Below are 25209 nucleotides of genomic sequence, written 5' to 3' on the forward strand. Positions count from 1 at the left end.
AGTCCTGAGATCATAGTTTGAAAACTGCTGTGCTAAATGACACTGAGAAATCAAACTTCTATTGTGACTTTCTGTTGTCTCCAGGATCAATCCACTTTTTTTGTTTGTTTGTTTTTCTGAGACGGAGTTTCGCTCTTGTTACCCAGGCTGGAGTGCAATGGCGCAATCTCAGCTCACCACAACCTCCGCCTCCTGGGTTCAGGCAATTCTCCTGCCTCAGCTTCCTGAGTAGCTGGGATTACAGGCACGCGCCACCATGCCCAGCTAATTTTTTTGTATTTTTAGTAGAGACAGGGTTTCACCTTGTTGGCCAGGATGGTCTCAATCTCTTGACCTCGTGATCCACCCACCTGGGCCTCCCAAAGTGCTGGGATTACAGGCGTGAGCCACCGCGCCTGGCCCTAATCCACTTTTTAAAATAATTTGTCCGACAAGATTTTCCCTTGCTGCCAGATCTTAGTAAGTAGGCATTTAGTGGTCTATAAAAATAAGCTACTACTTTCCACCTCTTAACTCCAGGAACATGAGTCTAGTGAACCATCCTGATAGTATTAGATTTGTCCCACTTTGTAGAAATCATTTCACTCTGTCCTTTTCCTGCTCACCAGATAAACAGCAACAGTTGACCTAAGCCTGGGTTAATTAGGATAAAATTACCTATTGCTTTCACGTTTTCATACCAAAGACAGGAGCTAAACTAATAATGCTACCTTTGTGATTCATTACACCACTGATGAATATGAATTATACACAAATAAATCCAAAGTCTAGATTAAGCTTCTCAATTAGTATATTGTGCTAAGTAACACAAATGGGCTGTACTTATGCTGAGATATTCATCTTAGCTCTCACTGTAGTCCATGGGGCCTTCAGAGAGCCAGAAACCTTTAGTCTACAGCCTCTGGCCTCATACACCTTACTGTATAATGCAAATGTTATTTATTTATTTAGAGACAGAGCCTTGCTCTGATGCCTGGGCTGAAATGAAGTATGGTAGTGTGATCCTGGCTTACTCCAACCTCCACCTCTAAGTGATTCTTGTGCCTCAGCCTCCCAAGAAGCAGCTGGGACTACAGGCATGCACCACCATGCCAGCTAATTTTTGTATTTTAGTAGAGATGGGGTTTCACCATGTTGGCCAGGCTGGTCTTAACTCCTGACTTCAAGTGATCTGCCCGCTTCAGCCTCCCAAAGTGCTGGGATTACAGGCATGAGCCAGCACACCCAGCCACAAATTTTTTATGTTTGCAACAATATGACCAGATTGAGAAGCACCAGCTTAGATCAATTTCTGGAAAAAATATAAAGTACCAAAGTAGATATATAAAAAGAACAGGAGTTTAAAACCAGCCTTGACAACATGGTGAGAAACAATCTCTACAAAAAATTAGCTGGGTGTGGCAGCATGTGCCTGTGGTCCCAGCTACTGGGGAAGCTGAAGCAGAAGGACTGTTTGAGCCTATGAAGTAGAGGCTGCAGTGAGCCCTGATTGCGCCACTACACTCCAGCCTGGGTGACACAGTGAGACGCCATCTCCAAAACAAACTAATGAAATAAAGCTTTGGAGTGAAAGATGAGTTTTGTGTATGCTGAATCTGAACGTGGGACACTGAAATGAACTGTCTAGGGTGAAAATACACTTGGAAAAGGGGCTTGGGAATGATATATATTTAGAGAGAAAGAATACAAATGAATGAGAATATAAGTGGTAGCTAAATTTGTGAGGGTGGTTGTGATTGCATACGAAAGGAATATAAACTTAAAAGAGAACTGAGGTCAGAACCCTGGAAAATATCAGTATAAAAGGTGAATTAGGAGGCTGAGGCAGGATAATTGCCTGAACCCAGGAGGCAGAGGTTGCGGTGAGCCGAGATCGTGCCATTGCACTCCAGCCTGGGTAACAGGAGCGAAACTCCGTCTCAAAAAAAAAAAAAAAAAAAAAAGGTGAATTTAGGGGACAGGAAGGTCAGAGGTAGGGTTGTATCAAATAAGGGAGAGACCAAGACAAGGACTTCAGTATCTACTAGATTTGGCAATTTAGAGATCTGTAGTAACCTTTACCAAAGAAATTCTAGTAAAACAGGGACTCTAAAAGAGCAGTGAATTAAAGACCTGAAATATATAGGAGGAAAGAAGTAGAAATAGCCAAGACCCTCAAGAATTTAGGCTAAGAAGAAAAGGGAACGGCCTCAACTTCAGCATCAGAATCACTCAATCTAATCTAGTCACATGTAAAACAATCTCCCTGTGCTTTAGACCCACTCTCTTCCTGATCAGAAATTTCATTCTACTTATCCCTCCTTTTTTTCTATTATCTTCAGCCTCACTCTAAACTTGTTTCTTCTCATCAGATCTTAAACATGCTCAAGTTTTTCACATCTTAAAGCAGGCCTCCCTGTCCCTAGCATCCTCTGGCCTTCCCTGACATGATAACTAAACTCCCATCCATTCCTCAACTCTCCTTCTTCTCTCCTCTGGCTTCTGTCCCTACACTCCACTGAAGCTGTTCTTCCCAGTTGTCAATGATCTTCTTATTGTGAAAACAAATGGATGCTTTTTAGTCCCTTATCTTACCTGACCTTTCAGCAGCATTAAGTTGGTGCAAAAGTAATTGCCATTAATTTTAATGGCAAAAGCCCCAATTACTTTTGCACCAACCAAATAAATTAATGACTAACCTCCTTCTTGAAATGCCCTTTTCTCTTCCTTACTGCCATATTCTTCCTATTCTTCTCCCTCTACCTCTTCGGCAGTGGAACTAGACTGCCTGGTAAGCATTGCTAGTTGAGTCACCTTGGACAAGCTACTTTGTGCTTCAGTTCTCTCATCTGTAAAATGAGGATAACATTAGTGCCTACCTACCTCATAAACGTACTAATGAGGATTCAATGCTTAGCACTTAGAATATTAAACACCCACTTTTTTTTTTTTTTTTTTTTTTGAGACAGTGTCTCCCTCTGTCACCCAGGCTAGAGTACAGTGGTGTGATCTCGGCTTGCTGCAAACTCTGCCTCCCAGGTTCAAGTAATTCTTCTGCCTCAGCCTCCGGAGCAGCTGGGATTACAGGCGCCAGCCACCACGTCTGGCTAAATTTTTTTATTTTTAGTAGAGGTGGGGTTTCACCATGCTGGCCAGGCTGGTTTCAAACTCCTGGCCTCAAGTGATTCACCTGCCTCGGCTACCCAAAGTACTGGGATTACAGGCATGAGCCACCGTGCATAGCCTAAACCAACTATTAATATTATCAAATAACGTATGACTGTCATTTCTCTATCTCCTTTGCAGTTTATTTTTCCTCTGCCTTTTCCTGTAACGGTGTTTCCTCAGGGTTCACTTAGCGGCTCTCTTCAGACTCTACATGCTCACTCTCAGTAACCTCTTTCAATTACAGTAGAGGGTCTCAAAGTATGGTCTGCAGAGGATTCCTGAGGCACTCTCAGGGGCTCTACAAACTAAACTATTTTCATAACAATATTATTATTTGCCTTTTTCACTGTGTTGACACTTGCAGTGATTGTGTAAATCAATGGTAGGTAAAATGTTATCATACTTTAGCCCAAATCAAGGTAGTGACACCAAATCATACTAGTAGTTACTATACTGCAGAGCTGCATCTTCTCAATTTTTTAAAACATGTCAGTTTTGCTTAAGAACGTCCTTGATCCGAGTCATGGCACAAAAAAAAAAAAAAAAAAAAAATGTCCTTGATGGGCCGGGTGCAGTGGCTCCCGCCTGTAATCCCAGCACTTTGGAGGCAGAGGCAGGCAGATCACCTGAGGTCAGGAGTTCAAGACCAGCCTGACCAACATGGAGAAACCATCTCTACTAAAAATACAAAAGGAGCCGGGCATGGTGGTGCATGCCTGTAATCCCAGCTACTCAGGAGGCTGAGGCAGGACAATCATTTGAACCCAGGAGGTGGAGATTGCAGTGAACCGAGATCATGCCACTGCACTCTAGCCTGGGCAACTAGAGTGAAACTTCGTCTCAAAATAAATAAATAAATAAATAAATAAATATCCGTGATGAAGCACTACAAATTATTACTTTCATTAAATCTTGACCCTTGAATATATTTTTAAAAAGCATTCTGTGATTGGGCACAGTGGCCTCATGCCTGTAATCACAGCACTTTGGGAGCCCGAGGTGAGCGGATCACTTGAGGCCAGGAAAGCGAGACCAGCCTGGCCAACATGGTGAAACCTGTCTCTATTTATTCCATGATAAAATGAATGTACTCATAAAGCACATCTGATGCAAACCAAAGTATATCGCTCTCAAGGAAAAGCATTTGTATAATTATTGTGAGCTAAATAAACTAAGTCACTTTTTCCATAGAATACCATTTTTACCTGAAAGGACTGACAAACTAATGTTACTCAACTCAAACACTTTCTCAAAAATAAACAAGGCCAGGTACGGTGGGTCATGCCTATAATCCCAGCACTTTGGGAGGCTGAGGTGGGAGTATCACCTGAGGTCAGGAGTTGGAGACCAGCCTGGCCAACATGGTGAAACACTGTCTCTACTAAAAATACAAATATTAGTCAGTGGTGGTGGGCATCTGTAATCTTAGCTACTCAGGAGGCTCAGGCAGGAGAATTGTTTGAATCCAATAGGTGGAGGTTGTAGTGAGCTGAGATCGCACCACTATACTCCAGCCTGGCGACAGGGCAAGACTCCATCTGAAAATAGTAATAATAATAATAATAATAAATGAAATGAGCCCATCATTTCACGGAAAGCATTGTTGCCAGTGATAAAATTCAAGCTTCCAAGTGAAACAGAATGTTTAGAAAACTTTCATCTGCCTGGCTGGGTGTGGTGGCACCTACCTATAATCCCAGCTCTTTGGCTAGCTGAGGCAGGAGAATTGCTTGAACCCGGGAGGTGGAGGTTGTGGTGAGCCAAGATTGCACCACTGCACTCCAGCCTGGGCAACAAGAGCAAGACTCTGTCTCAAAGCAAAAAAAAAAAAAGTAAATGAGATGGAGTCTTGCTCTGTTGCCAGGCTGGAGTGCAGTGGCGCACACTTGGCTCACTGTAACCTCCGCCTCCCGAGTTCAAGCGATTCTCCCGCCTCAGCATCCCGAGTAGCTGGGACTATAGGTGTGTGCCACCATGCCCAGCTAATTTTTGTATTTTTAGTAGAGACAGAGTTTCACCATGTTGGCCAGGCTGGTCTCGATCTTCTTACCTTGTGATCTGCCCACCTTGGCCTCCCAAAGTGATGGGATTACAGGCGTGATTTTTAAATACTGTATTACATATTGACATATGGGACATTTGTATAACTGAGTGAACCAGTATTTTCCAAATGATGGATACATGATATCCATTCAAAATGTAATACAGGCCGGGCATGGTGGCTCAAGCCTGTAATCCCAGCACTTTAAGAGGTTGGCAGGTGAATCACCTGAGGTCAGGGGTTTGAGACCAGCCTGGCCAACATGGTGAAATCCCATCTCTACTAAAAATACAAAATTAACCAGGTGTTGTGGTGCATGCCTGTAATCCCAGCAATTTGGGATGCTGAAGCAGGAGGGTCACTTGAACCCGGGAGGCGGGGGTCGCAGTGAGCTGAGATCGTGCCATTGCACTCCAGCCTGGGCAACAAGAGCAAAACTCCACCTCAAAACAACAAAACAAAATGTAACATAGAATAATGGATCTTAAAGTAATAAAATCAAAAGCTCATTAATAATGGCTTCAGATTCTATCTAGCAGTCAATGTTTAAGAAACTGGTATATGTTTCGGTGTAGTATCAAAGATAATTATCGTGCCGGGCACGGTGGCTCAAGCCTGTAATCTCAGCATTTTGGGAGGCCGAGGCAGGTGGATCACGAGGTCAAGAGATTGAGACCATCCTGGTCAACATGGTGAAACCCTGTCTCTACTAAAAATACAAAAAATTAGCTGGGCATGGTGATGCGTGCCTGTAATCCCAGCTACTCAGGAAGCTGAGACAGGAGAATTGCCTGAACCCAGGAGGCGGAGGTTGTGGTGAGCCGAGATCGCGCCATTGCACTCCAGCCTGGGTAACAAGAGCGAAACTCCGTCTCAAAAGAAAAAAAACAACAAAACAAAATGTAACATAGAATAATGGATCTTAAAGTAATAAAATCAAAAGCTCATTAATAATGGCTTCAGATTCTATCTAGCAGTCAACGTTTAAGAAACTGGTATATGTTTCGGTGTAGTATCAAAGATAATTATCGTGCCGGGCGCGGTGGCTCAGGCCTGTAATCTCAGCATTTTGGGAGGCCGAGGCAGGTGGATCACAAGGTCAAGAGATCGAGACCATCCTGGTCAACATGGTGAAACCCCGTCTCTACTAAAAATACAAAAAATTAGCTGGGCATGGTGGCGCGTGCCTGTAATCCCAGCTACCTAGGAGGCTGAGGCAGGAGAATTGCCTGAACCCAGGAGACGGAGGTTGCGGTGAGCCGAGATCGCGCCATTGCACTCCAGCCTGGGTAACAAGAGCGAAACTCCGTCTCAAAAAAAAAGATAATTATCAAATTATTTGAAAGGCCTATTAAAATACTTCCTGCTTTTCAATGACAAAGCTATGTGAGGCCATCTTTTCTTCATATACGTCAATCAAAAAAATATATCACATGAGATTGAATGCAGAAGCTGCTAGGAGAATCGAGGTGTCTTCTATTAAGCGAGACATTAAAGAGATTTGTAAAACTGTAAAATCAACGCTGTTCTTCTGTTTTTTATTTTGGAAAATAATTTTTTTTCTTTTTTTTTGAGATGGAGTCTCGGCTCTGTCATCAGGCTGGAGCACAGTGGCATGGTCTCAGCTCACTGCAACCTCTGCCTCCCTAGTTCAAACGATTCTCCTGCCTCAGCCTCTCGAGTATCTGGGACTACAGGTGTGCACCACCATGCCCAGCTAATTTTCGTATTTTTTAGTAGAGACGGGGTTTCACCATGTTGGCCAGGATGGCCTTGAGCTATTGACCTCGTGATCCACCTGCCTCAGCCTCCCAAAATGCTGGAATTGCAGGCGTGAGTCACTGTTCCTGGCCCCAGAAAATTATAGTTTTCAAAAAGCTTACTTAACATGTAAATAGATTTGTTAATTTTTTTGCCTATTTTCTCCCTTTTTGTGGAGAACGAGGTTTTGCTATGTTGCCCACGCAGGTCTTGAACTCCTGAGCTAAAGCTATTCTCCTGTCTCTGCCTACCTAAGTGCTGGGATTACAGGTGCGAACCACCGGCACCAGGCCTATTGCTATTTTTAATGAATTAATAAGTATTTCTTAAATTTCTTTCTTTTTTTTTTTTTTTTTGAGACAGAGTTTTGCTCTGTCACCCAGGCTGGAGTGTAATGATGCTATCTTGGCTCACTGCAACCTCCGCCTCCCAGGTTCAAGTGATTCTCCTGCCTCAGCCGCCCAAGTAGCTACTATAGGTGTGTGCCACCATGCCTGGCTAATTTTTGTATTTTTAGTAGAGATGGGGTTTCACCGTGTTGGCCAGGCTGGTCTTGAACTCGTGAGCTCAGGTGATCTGCCCACCTTGGCCTCTCAAAGGACTGGGATTACAGACATGAGTCACTATATCTGGTCAGCATTTCTTAAATCTCTCAATTTAATTTCAAATACAGTAAAGTTGATGGGTATACATTACCCACATTAACAAAAGCTCCTTAGGCCTTAGTAAAACTGAAAAACAATCCCTGAGAACAAAAAGTCACAATGTATTTTTCTGAGTAAATTCTTAAAGAATAGAATTCCCTGTGTACAAGATACTGCACTTTTCAAGATACCTATACCACAAAACCCAACATTTCTTGTATGGTCTGTGCTCAAGTCATCTTTGCAGTTTCCTTTGAGGGCCATAAAAAAAGAAAAAAAAATTGGCCCACCCTGAGCAACATGGTGAAATCTTGCCTCTACAAAAAATACAACCATTAGTGGTTGGGTGAGGTGACTCAAGCCTGTAATCCTAGCACTTTGGGAGGCTGAGGCAGGTGGATCACCTGAGGTCAGGAGTTGGAGACCAGCCTGACCAATATGGTAACACCCCTGTCTCTACTAAAAATACAAAACTTAGCCAGGCATGGTGATGTGCGCCTGTAGTCTCAGCTACTCGGGAGGCCGAGGCAGGAGAACTGCTTGAACCCGGAGGGCAGAGGTTGCAGTGAGCCAAGATCATCCCACTGCACTCCAGCCTGGGCAACAGAATGACATTCCATCTCAAAAAATATATAAATAATTAATTTAAAAAAAAATATATATATATATTTACAAAACTGGCCAGGTATGGTGATGTGCATGTGGTTTCAGCTACTGGGGAGGCTGAGGTGGGAAGATCCTTTGGGCCCAGGAGGTGGAGGCTGTAGTGAGCCATGATCCTGCCATCACACTCCAGCCTGGATGACAGAGTGAGATTTAATACATATTTTAAAAATTTATCAGTCTTAGTTTTTAATAGAGAAAATATTGATAGATATAACCCATATAAACAAAAGCTCTTTGGAGTCTTCAATAATTTTTAAAAATATGAAGGAGTCCTGAGAGCAAAAGATTTGAGAACCCACTGCTATACAGCATAGGAATTTCAGGAGTCAAGAAGGAAATTATGTAGGTGGGCCTGTAGTTCCAGCTACCATGGAGGCTGATTGGGAGTGGGGAGGGGGTGGACTGATTGAGGCTAGGAAGTCAAGGCTGTAGTGACGTCACGACTGTGAATAGCCACTGCATTCCAGCCTGGGTAACTGTGATGGTTAATACTGAGTGTCAACTTAATTGGATTGAAGGATGCAAAGTACTGATCCTGTGTGTGTCTGTGAGGATGTTGCCAAAGGAGATTAACATTTGAGTCAGTGGTCTGGGAAAGGCAGACCTGCCCTTAATCTGTGTAGACACCATCTAATTAGCTGCCAGTGCAGCTAGAATATAAAGCAGACAGGCTGGGCGCAGTGGCTCACGCCTGTAATCCCAGCACTTTGGGAGGAGGAGGCAGGTAGATTACGAGGTCAAGAGATCAAGACCATCCTGGTCAACATGGTGAAGCCCCGTCTCTACTAAAGATACAAAAAATTAGCTGGGCATGGTGGTGCGCACCTGTAGTCCCAGCTACTCAGAAGGCTGAAGCAGGAGAATTGCTTGTACCCAGGAGGCAGAGGTTGCAGTGAGCCAAGCTCACGCCATTGCACTCCAGCCTGGGTAACAAGAGCAAGAGCAAAACTCCATCTCAAAAAAAAAAAAAAAAAAAAAAAAAATATATATATATATATATATATATATGTAAAGCAGGCAGAAAAACGTGAAAAGACTAGACTTGCCTAACCTCCCAGCCTACATCTTTCTCCCGTGCTGGATCCTTCCTGTCCTCGAACATCAGATTCTCCAAGTTCTTCAGTTTTGGGACTTGGACTGGCTCTCCTTGCTCCTCAGCTTACAAATAAACTATTGTGGGGCCCTGTGATCATATGAGTTAATACTTAATAAACTTTCCTGGCCAGGTGCGGTGGCTCAAGCCTGTAATCCCAGCACTTTGGGAGGCCAAGGCGGGTGGATCACGAGGTCAAGAGATCAAGACCATCCTGGTCAACATGGTGAAACCCTGTCTCTACTAAAAATACAAAAAAATTAGCTGGGCATGGTGGCGTGTGCCTGTAATCCCAGCTACTCAGGAGACTGAGGCAGGAGAATTGCCTGAACCCAGGAGGCAGAGGTTGCGGTGAGCCAAGATCGCGCCATTGCACTCCAGCCTGGGTAACAAGAGTGAAACTCTGTATCAAACAAACAAACAAACAAACAAACAAACTTAATAAACTTTCCTTTATATATCTATCCTATTAGTTCTGTTCCTCTAGAGAACCCTAACTGATAGAGATTTTTGGGACTAGGAGTGGGGTCCAGAACAGGCCCTGCAACAGGTCCAGCCTGCTATGCAAGCTGCTCTGCCACCTGCTCTGCCACCTGGGCCATATGATACAGCAGGTCCAATGATGCTTGCGGTATCAGCAGCAGATAGGGATGCTGTTTGGAGCAGGCCTTCACAGGTGAATCACAGTAGAGCCTCTAGGATTTTGGAGCAAGGCCCTGCCATCTTCTGCAAATAACTACTCTCCTCTTGAAAGCTTGGCCTGTTACTGGGCTTTGGTGGAAACTGAATGTTTGACTATAAGTCATCAAGTCACCATGAGACCTAAACTGCCTATCATGAACTGGGTGCTTTTTGAGATGGAATCTTGTTCTGTCGCCCAGGCTGGAATGCCGTGGCCCAGTCTTGGCTCACTGCAACCTCTGCCTCCCAGGTTCAAGCAATTCTCCTACCTCAGCCTCCCGAGTAGCTGGGATTATAGGCACCCACCACCATGCCCAGCTAATTTTTGCATTTTTAGTAGAGATGGGGTTTCACCACGTTGGCCAGGCTGGTCTCGAATTCCTGACCTCAGGTGATCCGCCTGCTTCGGCCTCCCAAAGTGCTGGGATTACAGGCATGAGCCACGGTGCCTGGCCTGAACTGGGTGCTTTTTGACCCAGCTAGCCATAAAGTGGGTCATGCACAGCAGCAGTCCATTATCAAATGGAAGTGGCATATATGTGATCGGGCTCAAGCAGGTCCTGCAGGCACAAGTAAGTTACATGAGGAAGTGGCTCAAATGCCCATGGTCTCCACTCCTGCCACCCTGCCTTCTCACCCCCAACCCTGCACTGATGGCCTCATGGGGAGTTCCCTATGATCAGCTGACAGAAGAAGAGAATACTAGGCTCTGGTTCCAGATAGTTCTGCATGATATGCAGGCACCACCTGAAAGTGGACAGCTGCAGCATGACAGCCCCTTTCTAGGACATCCCTGAAGGATAGTGGTGAAAGGAAATCTTCCCAGTGGGCAGAATTCTGAGCAGTGCACCTGGTTGTATACTTTGCATGAAAGGAGAAATGGCCAGATGTGCGATTCTGTATCCAATGGCTTGCCTGGATAGTCAAGGACTTGGAAGAAGCATGATTGGGAAATTGGTGACAAAGAAACTTGGGGAAGAGGTATGTGGATGGACCTCTCTGAGTGGTCAAAAGCTGTGAAGATATTTGTATCCCATGTGAGTGCTCATCAACGGGTGACTTCAGCAGAGGAGGATTTTAATAATCAAGTGGATAAGATGACCCATTCTGTGGACACCACTCAACCTCTTTCCCCAGCCACCCATGTCATCGCCCAATGGGCCCATGAACAAAGTGGCCATGGTGGCAAGAATGGAGGTTATGCATGGGTGCAGCAACACGGACTTCCATTCATCAAGGCTGACCTGGCGACAGCCACTGCTGAATGCCCAATTTGCCGGCAGCAGAGCCCAACACTGAGCCCTCGATATGGCACCCTTCCTTGGGGCAATCAACCAGCTATCTGGTGGCAGGTTGATTATACTGGACCTCTTTCATTATGGAAAGGGCAAAGGTTTGTCCTCACTGAAATAGACACTTACTGCAGATATGGGTTTGCCTATCCTGCATGCAATGCTTCTGCCAAGACTACCATTTGTGGACTCATAAAATGCCTTATTCATCATCATGGTATTCCACACAGCATTGCCTCTGACCAAGGCACTCACTTTGCAGCCAAAGAAGTGTGGCAGTGGGCTCATGCTCATGGGATTCACTGGTTTTACCATGTTCCCATCATCCTGAAGCAGCTGGATTGACAGAACGGTGGAATGGCCTTTTGAAATCACAATTACAACACCAACTAGGTGATAGTGCTTTGCAGGGCTGAGGCAAAGTTCTCCAGGAGGCTGTGTATGCTCCGAATCAGTGTCTGATATATGGGACTGTTTCTTCCATAGCCAAGGTTCATGGGTCCAGGAATCAAGGTGGAAATGGAAGTGGCACCACTCACCATCACTGTCACCCCTAGTAATCCACTAGCAAAATTTTTGCTTCCTGTTCCTGTGACATTATGTTCTCTTGGAACTAGATGTCTTAGTTCCAGAGGGAGGAATGCTGCTACCAGGAGACACAACAATTCCATTAAACTGGAAGTTAAGATTGCCATCTGGACACTTTGGCCTCCTCCTACCTTTAAGTCAACGGGCTAAGAAGGGAGTTACAGTGTTGATTGGGGTGACTGACCCAGACTGTCAAGATGAAATCAGTTTACTACTCCACAGTGAAGGTAAGGAAGAGCGTACGTGGAATACAGGAGATCCATTAGGGCATCTCTTAGTATTACCACACCCTGTGATTAAGATCAGTGGGAAACTACAACAGTGCAATCCACGCAGGACACAAATGGCCCAGATCCTTCAGGAATAAAGGTTTGGGTCACTCCACCAGGAAAGAAAACCACAAGCTGCTGAGTTGCTTGCTGTAGGCAAAGAGAATACAGAATGGGTAGTAGTAGAAGGCAGTCATCAATACCAGCAACCACCACATGACCAGCTGTAGCAATGAGGACTGTAATTGTCATGAGTATTTTTCCACCATCTTTTGTTAAAAACATGTTTGTGCATGTATACACTTGTACTAAGAAAATATCTTCGTTTTATTTCCCTTTTCCCTTATCATTGACATAAGATTTATTGACTTCATATCAGCATTTAAGTATTGTTAACTTTATGTAACAGTATTTGGGTTGGGGATTGGTGTGTTTCTGGTTGTACAAAGGATAGTTATGTTAGGCATAATTATGACCTTATTATTGTCTCTATTTGAAGATTATGTATCATCTAAGGAGATGTGTATGGGTTCAAGTTGACAAGGGGTGGACTTGGGATGGTTAATACTGAGTGTCAATTGACTGAAGGATGCAAAGCACTGATTCTGCATGTGTCTGTGAGGATGCTGCCAAAGGAGATTAATGTTTGAGTCAGTGGTCTGGGAAAGGCAGAGCCACCCTTAATCTGGGTGGGCACCATCTAATCAGCTGCCAGCACGTCATGCAGGCAGAAAAACGTGAAAAGACTAGACTGACCTACCCTCCCAGCCTACATATTTCTGTCGTGCTGGACCCTTCCTGCCCTAGAACACTGGACTCCAAGTTCTTCAGTTTTGGTACTCAGACTGGCTTTCCTTGCTTCTCAGCTTACAGATGGCCTATTGTGGGACCTTGTGATAGTATGAGTTAATACTTAATAAATTCCCCTTTATATATATATCCTATTAGTTCTGTCCCTCTAGAGAACCCTAACTGAAACATTAATACAGCAAGACTCCATCACTTAGGAAGGAAAAGAAAAAAAAAAAAAGGGAAAGGAATTAGTGTACTAGAGTCACATCTCAAGCAGAAGTAGGTTTCAGAGTCATTCATTCAATAAACACTTACTGAATAGCTAATATGAATATACAAAGCACTGCATTAGAGACCTACAGTTTCGTGGGGGAGACAAGTCCATAAACAGCCCATTCTGAAGGTCATCCCCAAAGAATAGGGCAGCTCATTCAAAATCTCTGAAATGGTTCTCTCTTCAAATTCCAACTGTGACCTGACAAATGTTTCTAACATTACTCACTTTACCTAGCTCCTTGACTTCATTACGGACATACTATGGAGAATATTAGATGAAGAAAAAAGAAATTGTCCAGAAAAAAATTACCAAACCTGAAACAATAATTGAGACTATCTAGACAGAATCTAAAAGAATCTACTATAGGCCAGGCATGGTGGCTCATTCCTGTAATCCCAGCACTTTGGGAGGTCGAGATGCAAGGATCACTTGAGCTCAGGAGTTTGAGACCAGCCTGGGAAACATAGCAAAACCCTATCCCTACAAAAACTATAAAATTAGCCCAGCACAGTGGCACATGCTTGTAGTCCCAGCTTCTTGGAAGCCTGAGGTGGCAAGATGGCTTGACCCTGGGAGGTGGAAGTTGCAATGACTGCAGTGATACCAGATTGTGCCACTGCACTCCCGCCTGGGTGACAGAGCAAGACCATGACCCCCACGCTCCAAAAAACCAAAACTACTGTAATAGATGTTTTTAAGGAACACATGTAGATTGCATCTTTTTGTAAATCCAATCATTCTAATGTACTAGAAAAGTTCTACTGAAAGGTCACTAAAGCGAATTCATGCCAAAGTGATAGGATAACCCCCCTCATTCCTTTCATTAAACATAATTATCTTTTTTTCAATGGGTGAATAATTATACCACTTAATGCATTTCCTTAAAGCAGAAACACAAATATACACAAGTGATAACCACTGATTTTCCTGCTCTCTCCCAGGGTAGAGACCATGGTTTATTCACCTTTTCAACCTTGGCACATAATTTGATACCTTTTTATTTATTTATTTTTACATTTATCTTGTCTGACTTCTAAAACTATCACATATAGTTTGATATTACATGTCCTAAGCTTTCAATTAATACACATTGAAGAATGAGCAGATGAATAAATGAGTGAAAACTTAATTCTCAACTAAGAGGCAAAGTGTTTCAAGGAAATGTGCCACCTGCAAGGATGAAATTAAATCTCAGCCTTATCCTCCTGGGTCATCAGGTAATGTATCAGCTCAGTGTTTGTCAAGTGTAGGAGATCACTGATTTCTGGGGAATCAGTAGATATTCAAGTTAACCAATTTCAGTCTATGACTGGAGATTTCCCTAAACACAACCACAACAATCTGATTTAGTTTGAGACACTTTATGCCTATAATTGAGACTGCTTACTAATGCTGACAATACCCAAAAACTAAAAACTACAAGGAATATTCTTATAAGAAATCCTGTATTTTACAGAAGAGACATAGTAAGAGTGTGATTATTCTCATTGCCTTATCAGGGCTGTGCAGCTCTGCATGGACATTTACCTACTTAATACTTGTTTGCTTTATAGATCATTAACTGAGAAGACATATGTAAAAAGGCAAAAATACAGAGCAATGCTTGGCTAGAAGCAATTGTCAAAGATTACTCAAAACAGAATATAACCAGTCATTTGAATATTTCAGGAAATAATTTACATTTTAAAATCTTATTTTTACTAAAATTTCTTAGAACGGGTCGTTGTTTAAAGGGACATCCAATACCTTTGTTTCATCGTTTGATCCTAAAAACTAAATCAAATGTGAATTTACCTTAAAATTCTCTTGTAATTATTATTGTCTGAATTACTGTCATCAGCACTGTCCAACAGAAATATAATGTGAGTTTATTTATTTATTTATTTATTTTTGAGATGGAGTCTTGCTCTGTCGCCCAGGCTGGAGTTCAGTGGTGCAATCTCGGCTCACTGCAACCTCCACCTCCTGAGTTCAAGCAGTTCTCCTGCCTCAGCCTCCCGAGTAGCTGGGACTACAGGCATGTGCCACTGTGCCGGGCTAATTTTTTATATTTTTAGTAGAGTTGGGGTTTCAGCATGTTAGCCAGGATGGTCTCAATCTCCTGACCTTGTGATCTGCCCACCTCAGCCTCCCAAAGTGCTGGGATTACAGGCATGAGCCACTGTGCCTGGCCCCACATATGTAATTTAAATTTTTCTTTTCTTTTTTTTTTGAGACAGGGTCTCACTCTGTTGCCCAGGCTGGAGTGCAGTGGTGCAATCTTGGCTCACTGCAACGTCCACCTCCTGGGTTCAAGGAATTCTCCTGCCTCAGCCTCCCAGGTAGCTGAGATTACAGGCACCCACCACCACATCCAGCTAATTTTTATATTTTTATTAGAGATCAGGTTTCACCATGTTGACCAGGCTGGTACCGAGCTCCGTACCTCAGGTGATCTGCCTATCTCAGCCTCCCAAAGTGCTGGGATTACAGGCATGAGCCACCGAGCTCAGCCTGTAATTTAAAATTTTCTAATATCCACATTTTAAAAGAAAAAGAAACAAGTGAAATTAATGTTGATAATGTATTTTAACTTGGTATGTCCAAAATACTGTTAATATGTAATAAATTAAAAATGGAGGCCAGGCATGGTAGCTCATGCTCATAATCCCAACACCTTGGGAGGCTGTGGTGGGTGCATCACCTGAGGTCAGGCATTCAAGACCATTTTGGCCAACATGGCAAACTAAAAATACCCATCCTACAAAAACAAAAATTAGCTAGGTATGGTGGCAGGTGCCTGTAGTCCTAGCTACTTGGAAGGCTGAGGTGGGAGGATTGCTTGAACCTGGGAGATGGAGGTTGCAGTGAGCCGAGATTGCACCACTGCCCTCTAGGTCTGGGTGAGGGAGTGAGACTCTATCTCCAAAAAAAAAAAAAAAAATTAGATAGCTTACCTTCATTTTTTTTTCTGTACTAAATCTTTGAAATTCAATGTATATTTTACAGATATAATAATCTCAATTCTTACTAGTCATATGTGAAATCCCTAAAAGCCACATGTAGCTAGTGGCTACTGTACTGGATAGCACAGTTCTAGATAATTCAGATAATTATTCTTTGTTATTGTTTTTGTTTTGTTTTAGTCAGAAAGGCTTATGGTTAGCTCCTTTTACAGAAACACCTCAATTAACTTCCCTAAAGATATAAGGATTCAAGTACAAAGGGGTCAAAACTCAGTAGATTCTTTAGAAGGCGGCCTTTATTTGCCTAAAAATACCTCTGAGGAGGATGTCAAAATAGTTATATCTCCCATTCCCACTCTAACGAAGGTACGGCTTTCACTTGCTATTTCCTCTGGGTCTCTTCTTTACCTATTTAGGAGACCCTAGTTTTCTGAATGAGGAAGTGCTTACAGCAAAAATATGTGACACGCTTCTTCTCAGTGACGAATATATTGTCTCCAGGCATAAGTCAGGAACCTGATCTCAGTCCTGACAGTATGGAGCCGCCTCGGAGCATCAACACACACTGTGCAGAAAGGGCTGGGGAAAGTTCTCCCAGAGACAGGTAGGGACAAAGGAGGCTGCTGACAATCTGTTCTTAGATAAGGGCAGGGGCATGTGACCTTTTCCAATCTCGCTCTGCTGGATCTGCAAACTTCATTTAATTCTGTGATTACAATTCAGTAACACCCAACAGAATACCTCTAGGAATGTATGGAATGGGCTGTCTCCCTTACAAACTAGTCAGCAGCTATGGCCATTCTTCCCAAAGCCTCTTTCCTTGTCTGAAGTACCTACTAACATTGGGCCACAATACTGTGACCTGGCATGAATCTGGGAGGAGGGCAACAAGCCAGTCAGGAAGAGGAAAAAAGTTTTTCCTCCATTTAGATGGTAGAAGTGGGGAAAACGGGAAAACGGCAGTGGGGTGGGCAGGGGGGCAGGGGAAGGGGCAGAAAAAAAAAGCAAAGTTCAAGTCAAAAAGATAATATTAAATAAGAATAGGATGAGTACTGATTGTTTCTTTCTTTCTTTTTTTTTTTTTTTTTGAGATGGAGTGTTACTCTGTTGCCCAAGCTGGAGTGCAGTGACACATCTCAGCTTACTGCAACCTCCCTGTCCCAATTCTCCTGCCTCAGCCTCCCGAGCAGCTGGGACTACAGACACGCGCCACCACACCCGGCTAATTTTTTGTATTTTTAGTAGAGATGGGGTTTCACCATGTTGGCCAGGCTGGTCTCAAACTCCTGACCTCAGGTAATCCACCCACCTTGGCCTCCCAAACAGGTATGAGCCACTGTGGCCAGCTGATTTCTTTTCTTTTCTTTTCTTTTGAGATAGGGTTTCACTCTGTCACCCAGGCTGGAGTGCAGTGCCGCATCTCGGCTCACTGCAACCTGTGCTCGCGGGTTCAAGTGATTCTCCTGCCTCAGCCTCCTGAGTAACTGGGACTACAGGTGCGTACTATCAGGCCTAATTTTTGTATTTTTAGTAGAGACAGGGTTTCACCATATTGGCCAGGCTGGTTTCGAACTCCTGACTTCGTGATCCGCCCACCTCGGACTTCCAAAGTGTTGAGATTACAGGCGTGAGCCACTGCGCCAAGCCTTTTTCTTTTTTTAATGTATGTGAAGTATGTTACAGGAAATGAATTTGTTCTTCAAATCCTACAATACTAGAACTGGAGGTTAAATCTTAACACTTGAAAGGGGGTTTAAGGAATAGGAAAAGATTGATTGCCATATCATACAGTGAAAGAGCACTGGGCTGGGGAAAATGACCAGCTGTGTACTGTAACCTCTGAAAAACTGGAGGATGTTTCTAAGCCTTAGTTACTGTCGGTAAAAGTATGTTGGAGTTCCAGCTTTTAACAGTCTGATTATTACATGAATTGCTTCTACAAACTAAATAGGTAGGATTTGAGAATGAGAAAATGTTGAAAGGATGCTGGGCTCTGAAAAAGAAAAGAGAACATGTAGGAAAGATTACTAATCGTCCAAATATACCTCTTTCTCTCTTTCTTTTTTTCCTTTTCTGTGACAAGAGTCTCACTCTTCACCCAGGATGGAGTGCAGTGGCATGATCTCGGCTCACTGCAACCTCTGCCCCCCGGGTTCAAGTGATTCTCCTGCCTTAGCCTCTCAAGAAGTTGGGATTACAGGCACATGCTACTATGCCCAGCTAACTTCCGTATTTTTTTTTTTTTTTTTTGAGACGGAGTTTCGCTCTTGTTACCCAGGCTGGAATGCAATGGCGTGATCTCAGCTCACCGCAACCTCCGCCTCCTGGGTTCAGGCAATTCTCTTGCCTCAGCCTCCTGAGTAGCTGGGATTACAGGCACGCACCACCATGCCCAGCTAATTTTTTGTATTTTTAGTAGAGACGGCGTTTCACCATGTTGGCCAGGATGGTCTCGATCTCTTGACCTCGTGATCCACCCACCTCGGCCTCCCAAAGTGCTGGGATTACAGGCATGAGCCACCACGCAAGGCCAGGCCCCAATATTTTGATATGCCTTCTATTGCATTCTACAAGTGGCTCCATCTAGGCTGGGGCAGTGGCTATGCCAGTAATTCCAAAACTCTGGGAAGCTGACCCATGAGAATTGCTTGAGGCCAGGAGTTCCGGATTAGCCTGGGCAACATGGTGAGACCCTTTTTCTATAAAAATTTATTTTATTTTATATATATATATATATATATATATATATATATATATATTTTTTTTTTTTTTTTTTTTTTTTTTTTTTTTTTTGAGACAGAGTTTCGCTCTTGTTACCCAGGCTGGAGTGCAATGGCGTGATCTCGGCTCACCGCAACCTCCGCCTCCTGGGTTCAAGCAATTCTCCTGCCTCAGCCTCCTGAGTAGCTGGGATTACAGGCACGCGCCACCATGCCCAGCTAATTTTTTGTATTTTTAGTAGAGACGGGGTTTCACCATGTTAACCAGGATGGTCTCGATCTCTCGACCTCGTGATCCACCCATTTCGGCCTCCCAAAGTGCTGGGATTACAGGCTTGAGCCACCGTGCCCGGCCTTATTGTATTTATATTTTTGAGATAGGGTCTCACTCTGTCACGCAGGCTGAAGTGCAGTGGTGTGATCATGGCTCACTGCAGTCTCAACCTCCCGGGCTCAAGCGATTCTCCCACCTCAGCCTCCCAAGTAGCTGGGGCTACAGGTGTGCACCAACACACCCAGCTAATTTTTAGTTTTTTTTTTGTAGAGACAAGGTTTCACCATGTTGCCAAGGCTGGTCTCAAACTCCTAGGCTCAAGTGATCTGCCCTTCTTGGCCTCCCAAAGTGCTGGGATTACAGGCATGAGCCACCACACCCAGCCTGTTAATTTTTTTTTTTTCGAGACAGAGTTTTCCTCTGTTGCCCACGCTGGAGTGCAACAGTGCAATCGTGGCTCACTGCAAGCTCCACCTCTCCAGTTCAAGCGATTCTCATGACTCAGTCTCCTGAGTAGCTGGGATTATAGGCATGTACCACCATGCCCAGCTAATTTTTGTATTTTTAGTAGAGATGGGGTTTCACCATGTTGGCCAGGCTGGTCTCGAACTCCTGGCCTCAAAGTGATCTGCCCATCTTGGCCTCCAATGTGCTGGGATTACAGGCATGAGCCACCACACCTGTCCCCGCAATTTTTCTTTAAAATTAGCTCAGCATACTGGTGAGCACCTATGACAGGCTGAGGCAGGAGGACTGCTTGAACCAAGGAGGTTGAGGCTAGAGTGAGCTTTGCACCACTGCACTCCAACCTGAGTGAGACTGACACCGAGACCCTGTCTAAAAAACAACAACAAAAGAGTAGAGTGGCTCTACTTCCTTTATGGAAGACCAGAACAGTAAGAAGAGGAATTGGCAATTCAGCAGTGAATTCTATTTATTACTGAAGTAATGGGTCTTAAGAGAAACAAAATAGCAAGAGTGCTTCTAGGGTTAAACTTTCCTAAGAGCAAACATGAGACAAGGTGCCTGTCCTTCCTAGCCAAGAAATACCATACCACAATGCTTTCAGCTCAGTGTTCCCATCCACCTGTCCTCCCCTGACACTGGAATACCATAGAAACATTCAGATAGAATTCCCACAGGTGAAGGATCCCTTCCAGCAGCTCTGCCAGGGGATATATGTCTTCAGCCATCTGAGAGAACACTTTGGAATCTGAAGAGATACATAAGTTGATATAAAGTGGGTATTTATAAGCAACAAGCTATTTCCTCTTGCTACTAACATGGGGAAATTCCCATATTGGCACACATTTTATATGAAAAGCAGAGAGCTTTTTCTATGACAATCACCTTTTTTTAAAAAAAAAAATTGTCCTGATATGTGTTTAGTCATTACATTGCCTTTCTCCTCATATATAGAGACTAAGGAAGAGAGTACTTGGATCTAGTTTATTCCTAAGAAAGACAAGCAGCTTGTGCCTCCACTTCAGGAAGACTAAATACAATGACTACACTTAAAAGAAACAAACAAACAAAAAAAGGCCGGGCATGGTGGCTCACGCCTGTAATCCCAGCACTTTAGGAGGCTGAGGCAGGTGGATCATGAGATCAGGAGTTCAAGACCAGCCTGGCCAACATGGTGAAACCCCATCTCTACTAAAAATACAAAAATTAGGGCCGGGCGCGGTGGCTCAAGCCTGTAATCCCAGCACTTTGGGAGGCTGAGGCGGGTGGATCACGAGGTCGAGAGATTGAGACCATCCTGGTCAACATGGTGAAACCCCGTCTCTACTAAAAATACAAAAAACTAGCTGGGTGTGGTGGCGCGTGCCTGTAATCCCAGCTACCTAGGAGGCTGAGGCAGGAGAATTGCCTGAACCCAGAAGGCAGAGGTTGCGGTGAGCTGAGATCGCGCCATTGCACTCCAGCCTGGGTAACAAGAGCGAAACTCCGTCTCAAAAAAAAAAAAAAAAAAAAAAATACAAAAATTAGCCAGGCGTAGTGGTCGGTGTCTGTAATCCCAGCTCCTGGGGAGGCTGAGGCAGGCAGAGAATTGCTTGAACCTGGGAGGTGGAGGTTGCAGTGAGCCGAGATTGCACCACTGCACTCCAGCCTGGGCGACAAAGTGAGACTCTGTCTCAAAAACAAAAACAAACTAAAGAAACGAAAAACCTTGCTACTCCAAGTTCCTGAGGTCCCAGGAAAGCCATTTAGATCTTTGGGTTTCATTTGCTTCACTTAAGCATCTTTATTTTTGCACTTGAACATCTGGCAGAGCATTTTGATGATGACACAAATACTATGAATAAATGGATGAGTGACTAGCTAAATAGATCACAATATTTTGAAAGATTTGAGTCAAAAATAGTAGGCAAATCCAAGAAGCAATCCCAAACAGATGCTATCGTTTAGAAATTAACAGATTATTTCACCTGCAACATATTCCCATCCTAGAAAGGGCATTCCTGCATTGCAATCATTTATGCTTGGATAAAGGTAAAATGAACAGATGTCCGAGCCACCCTCATTACCTGAGACCTATGGCAGAAAGATGTCTCCTTTCCTGGAGTCTGAGTAGACTTGATCAAAGTCACCCACGGCTATAAACTCACATTATAATAATATCACACACCAAAGCCTCAGTGAATATCTTTATCTTGGACAAACAGGTATGATCCATTCACTTAAAGGTGAAACCACACGGTTGGACAAATTATACCGCAATTCTGCTAAACTCATTTAGAAGCTGGCTCAAGGCCGGGCGCGGTGGCTTACGCCTGTTAATCCCGGCACTTTGGGAGGCAGAGATGGGTGGATTACTTGAGGTCAGGAGTTCCAGACAGGCCTGGCCAACATGGCAAAACCCCTTCTCTACTAAAAATACAAAAATTAGCCGGGCGTGTGGCGCGCGCCTATAATCCCAGCTACTGGGGAGGCTGAGGCATGAAAATCGCTTTAACCGGGGAGGCGGAGGTTGCAGTGAGCCAAGATCACACCACTGCACTCCAGCCCGGACAACAGAGCAAAACTCTGTCTCAAAAAAAAAAAAAAAAAAAAAAAGAACCAGGCTCAATATAGCTGTTCTCTGATAAGCCCTACAGCTCTCCATCCCTTCCAACGCTCCTTCCATTTCAGGCTCCAAGGCCTCTTCTGCAACTAATCTAACATCTTCCCACACTTTGGAAGCTTCAGCGTTCACCACACCCTATCCCAACCGGATTTCTACCCTCCTACCAACAAACGTGCATGAGCTGACACACCAAACCAACTCTTATGGCCAAACTAATCCTGTTCCCCTCAATTCTCAGAAACTCAGGTGTCCTAACAAATCTTAGAGTCTGATGAATCCATTCCTTTCCCTTGGAACGTCTGGCCCTGGCGTTGACCCCGCGGCTCCATGGCCACAACTAGCTCTGGTTCTCCTGGCCCCTTCCTGTCCCTGTCTTCGGGGCCTCTACCAGTGCTCACACTGAACCTGTTTCCTCATCTGTAGGATCCTTGGGGGTTGAGAGGAGGCCATAAGACCCCCCTTCCAAGCCAACGCTGGATCTAATATTTAAGGGCACAGCGTTGCCCTAGACCCCCAGTCTTTCACTTGCCCACGCCCCAAACTCCTCCACCCAGGCTCCGCGACCACCTTGCCCATGCGCCTAGCATCACCCGCCGCGGCCCAAGCTTCCCCAGCCCCTGCTTCCAGGCTTTCCCTGCAGGCAGTTCTGCTTCCGGCCCTCGGCCCTTCCTACAGCAGGGCGCCCCCGGCCCGCGCCCGGTCCCCGGCTCCGCTCGCTCGCGGGCTCTCACCTCTCGAAGAGCAGCCTCACGAAGAAGATGCCCGCCGCCAGCGGGAACACTGAGAGGACATGCTGGCCGCGTGGGTACCCGTAGCCGTCCGCCGGCCCCTCCAAGTCAGCCCAGCTCACGTTCTGGGGTAGCCAGAAGCGCTCGCTCCACAGCCAGCCCCACAGCAAGCTTAGGGCTCCCGCCGCTGCTGTCGCCATCTTACGCCCACCCCGAAGCCACTGCCGCCAGCGCAGCCACAAGCGTCAGCTGCCGCCACAGCCAACGGAACCCGCGGGGAGGCGGCCCCAGGGCGGGGCCCGGCCGACGGCCACCCCCTTCCGATGACCCTTCTGGTCATCGCCACGGATCCGCCCGCCTCCCCTGCAGGGCCGGCCCTCTTCACCGCCCATCTCTCCTCCACGCCCACTTCCCTAACCGTAGCCCGGGGACCGCGTCCGGGGCCACGCCCCTTCCCGAGCCTATGACTCGCCCAGCCCGGCCCCAGGGCCACGCCCTGTCCCGTGCCCGCCCCGCCTTCGAGCGGCCCTGGCTCCGCCCTCTTTTGCTACTGGTCTCGGCCACGCTTCTCCTCCCGTACTCTTCCTTCCAGCCATGGCCACACCCCTTATTTCAGGCCTAGCTCCTTTACCGCGAGGTTCTCCTTTCTCAGCCTGTCGGAATCATATCCGTTCTCGCTCCCACTCAGGCAGTACCTCTGTCCCCACTCCCGGAGGCCAGATATATCTCAGGACAGGGCTTCTGTGTCATCTCAGCTGATCCCACCCACCACTCTCCACCACCAGAATTCTTTTTGCTCTCAACCTTTTCTTCCCTTCGTGACCCATGACCTCAGCCTACTTTCACTGCTTTATCCCTTACGAGTGAGTCACTTTTCCTCAGAAACAATGGACTTAACAATTTATAAAAATCCTTTTATTCTTCTCTTGGGGGAAAAGGAAATGGAAGAAAAACAACGTGAAAAGGGAGGCACTCAAAGAAAATATATGTAAAGGCAGGCCGGGCGCAGTGGCTCAACGCTGTAATCCCAGCACTTTGGGAGGCCAAGGAGGCCAATCACCTGAGGTCAGGAGTTTGAGACCAGCCTGGCCAACATGGTGAAACCCTGTCTCTATTAAAAATACAAAAATTAGCTGGGTGTGGTAGTGCATGCCTGTAATCACAGCTACTCGGGAGGATGAGGCACAATTGCTTGAACCTGGGAGGCAGAGGTTGCAGTGAGCCGAGATCGAGCCACTGCACTCCAGCCTGGGCGACAGAGCAAGACTTCATCTAAAAAAAAACACAAAAAACAAAAAACAAAAAGACAAACGCTAACCTGTAACCAATCCGGTTGTGTCTGTACCTCACTTTCCTTTTGCTGTCTGTAAATCTTCCACCACATGGATATACTGGATCTCTCTGAATCTGCTGTGATTCACGGTCTGCCCAATTCGAGAATCATACATTGCTCAATTAAACGCCTTTAAATTTAATTTGGCGAGTTTGTTTGTTTGCTTGTGTTTTTGAGGAGTCTCGCACTTAGGCTGGAGTGCAGTGGTACTATCTTGGCTCACTGCAACCTCTGCCTCCAGGTTCAAGAGATCCTCCCTTCTCAGCCTCCTGCATGGCTGGAACTACAGACATGTGCCACCATACCCAGCTAATTTTTGTATATTTTGGTAGAGACTGGGGTTTCACCATGTTGGTCAGGCTGGTCTCAAACTCGTGACCTCAAGGGATCCGCCTGCCTCAGCCTCTCAAAGTGCTCGGATTACAGGCACGAGCCACTCCACCCAGCCTGAAGTTTTTTGTTTTTGTTTTGAGATGGAGTCTCATTCTGTGGCCCAGGATGGAGTGCAGTGGCGGAATCTTGGCTCACTGTAGCCTCCATCTCCTGGGTTCAAGCGATTCTTCCACCTCAGCCTCCCAAGTAGCTGGGATTACAGGCATGCACCACCACGCCCGGCTAATTTTTGTACTTTTAGGAGAGACAGGGTTTCGTCATGTTGGCCAGGCTGGTCTGGAACTTCTGACCTCAAGTGATCCGCCCACCTTGGCCTCCCAAAGTATTGGGATTTCAGGCGTGAGCCACCACACCCAGCTGAAGTTTTTCTTTTAACACTAGAATGTCTTTAGACTCCAAAACTCTAAGCCCTTATCCTATAAACTGCCTTAATTTTAAGTTATCACACTGAACATCAAACTCTTGTGGATCTACATAAACAAGGAGTGCACTCAG

General features: G+C 45.2%; 1 protein-coding gene across 7 annotated transcripts in view; it reads right to left on the reverse strand.

Annotated features, from left to right (window-relative positions):
- CERS5 (ceramide synthase 5) overlaps positions 1-23331 on the reverse strand; it is a 41249-nt gene extending 17918 nt beyond the window's left edge. For 2 of the 7 annotated variants that reach the window (XM_074402630.1, XM_074402631.1), the window contains exon 1: positions 22992-23329. In XM_074402630.1, coding sequence (XP_074258731.1) covers positions 22992-23188 — 197 coding nt within the window. In that variant the 5' untranslated portion in view covers positions 23189-23329. Of the gene's footprint in view, positions 1-22991 lie in introns of all 7 variants that reach the window. The other 5 variants (XM_074402628.1, XM_003939159.4, XM_074402629.1 and 2 more) reach the window with 5 other exon arrangements.
- Between the last annotated feature and the right edge of the window lie 1878 nt (positions 23332-25209).

This window comes from Saimiri boliviensis, chromosome 7 (genome assembly GCF_048565385.1).
Source record: "Saimiri boliviensis isolate mSaiBol1 chromosome 7, mSaiBol1.pri, whole genome shotgun sequence".
Taxonomy (NCBI): domain Eukaryota; kingdom Metazoa; phylum Chordata; class Mammalia; order Primates; family Cebidae; genus Saimiri; species Saimiri boliviensis.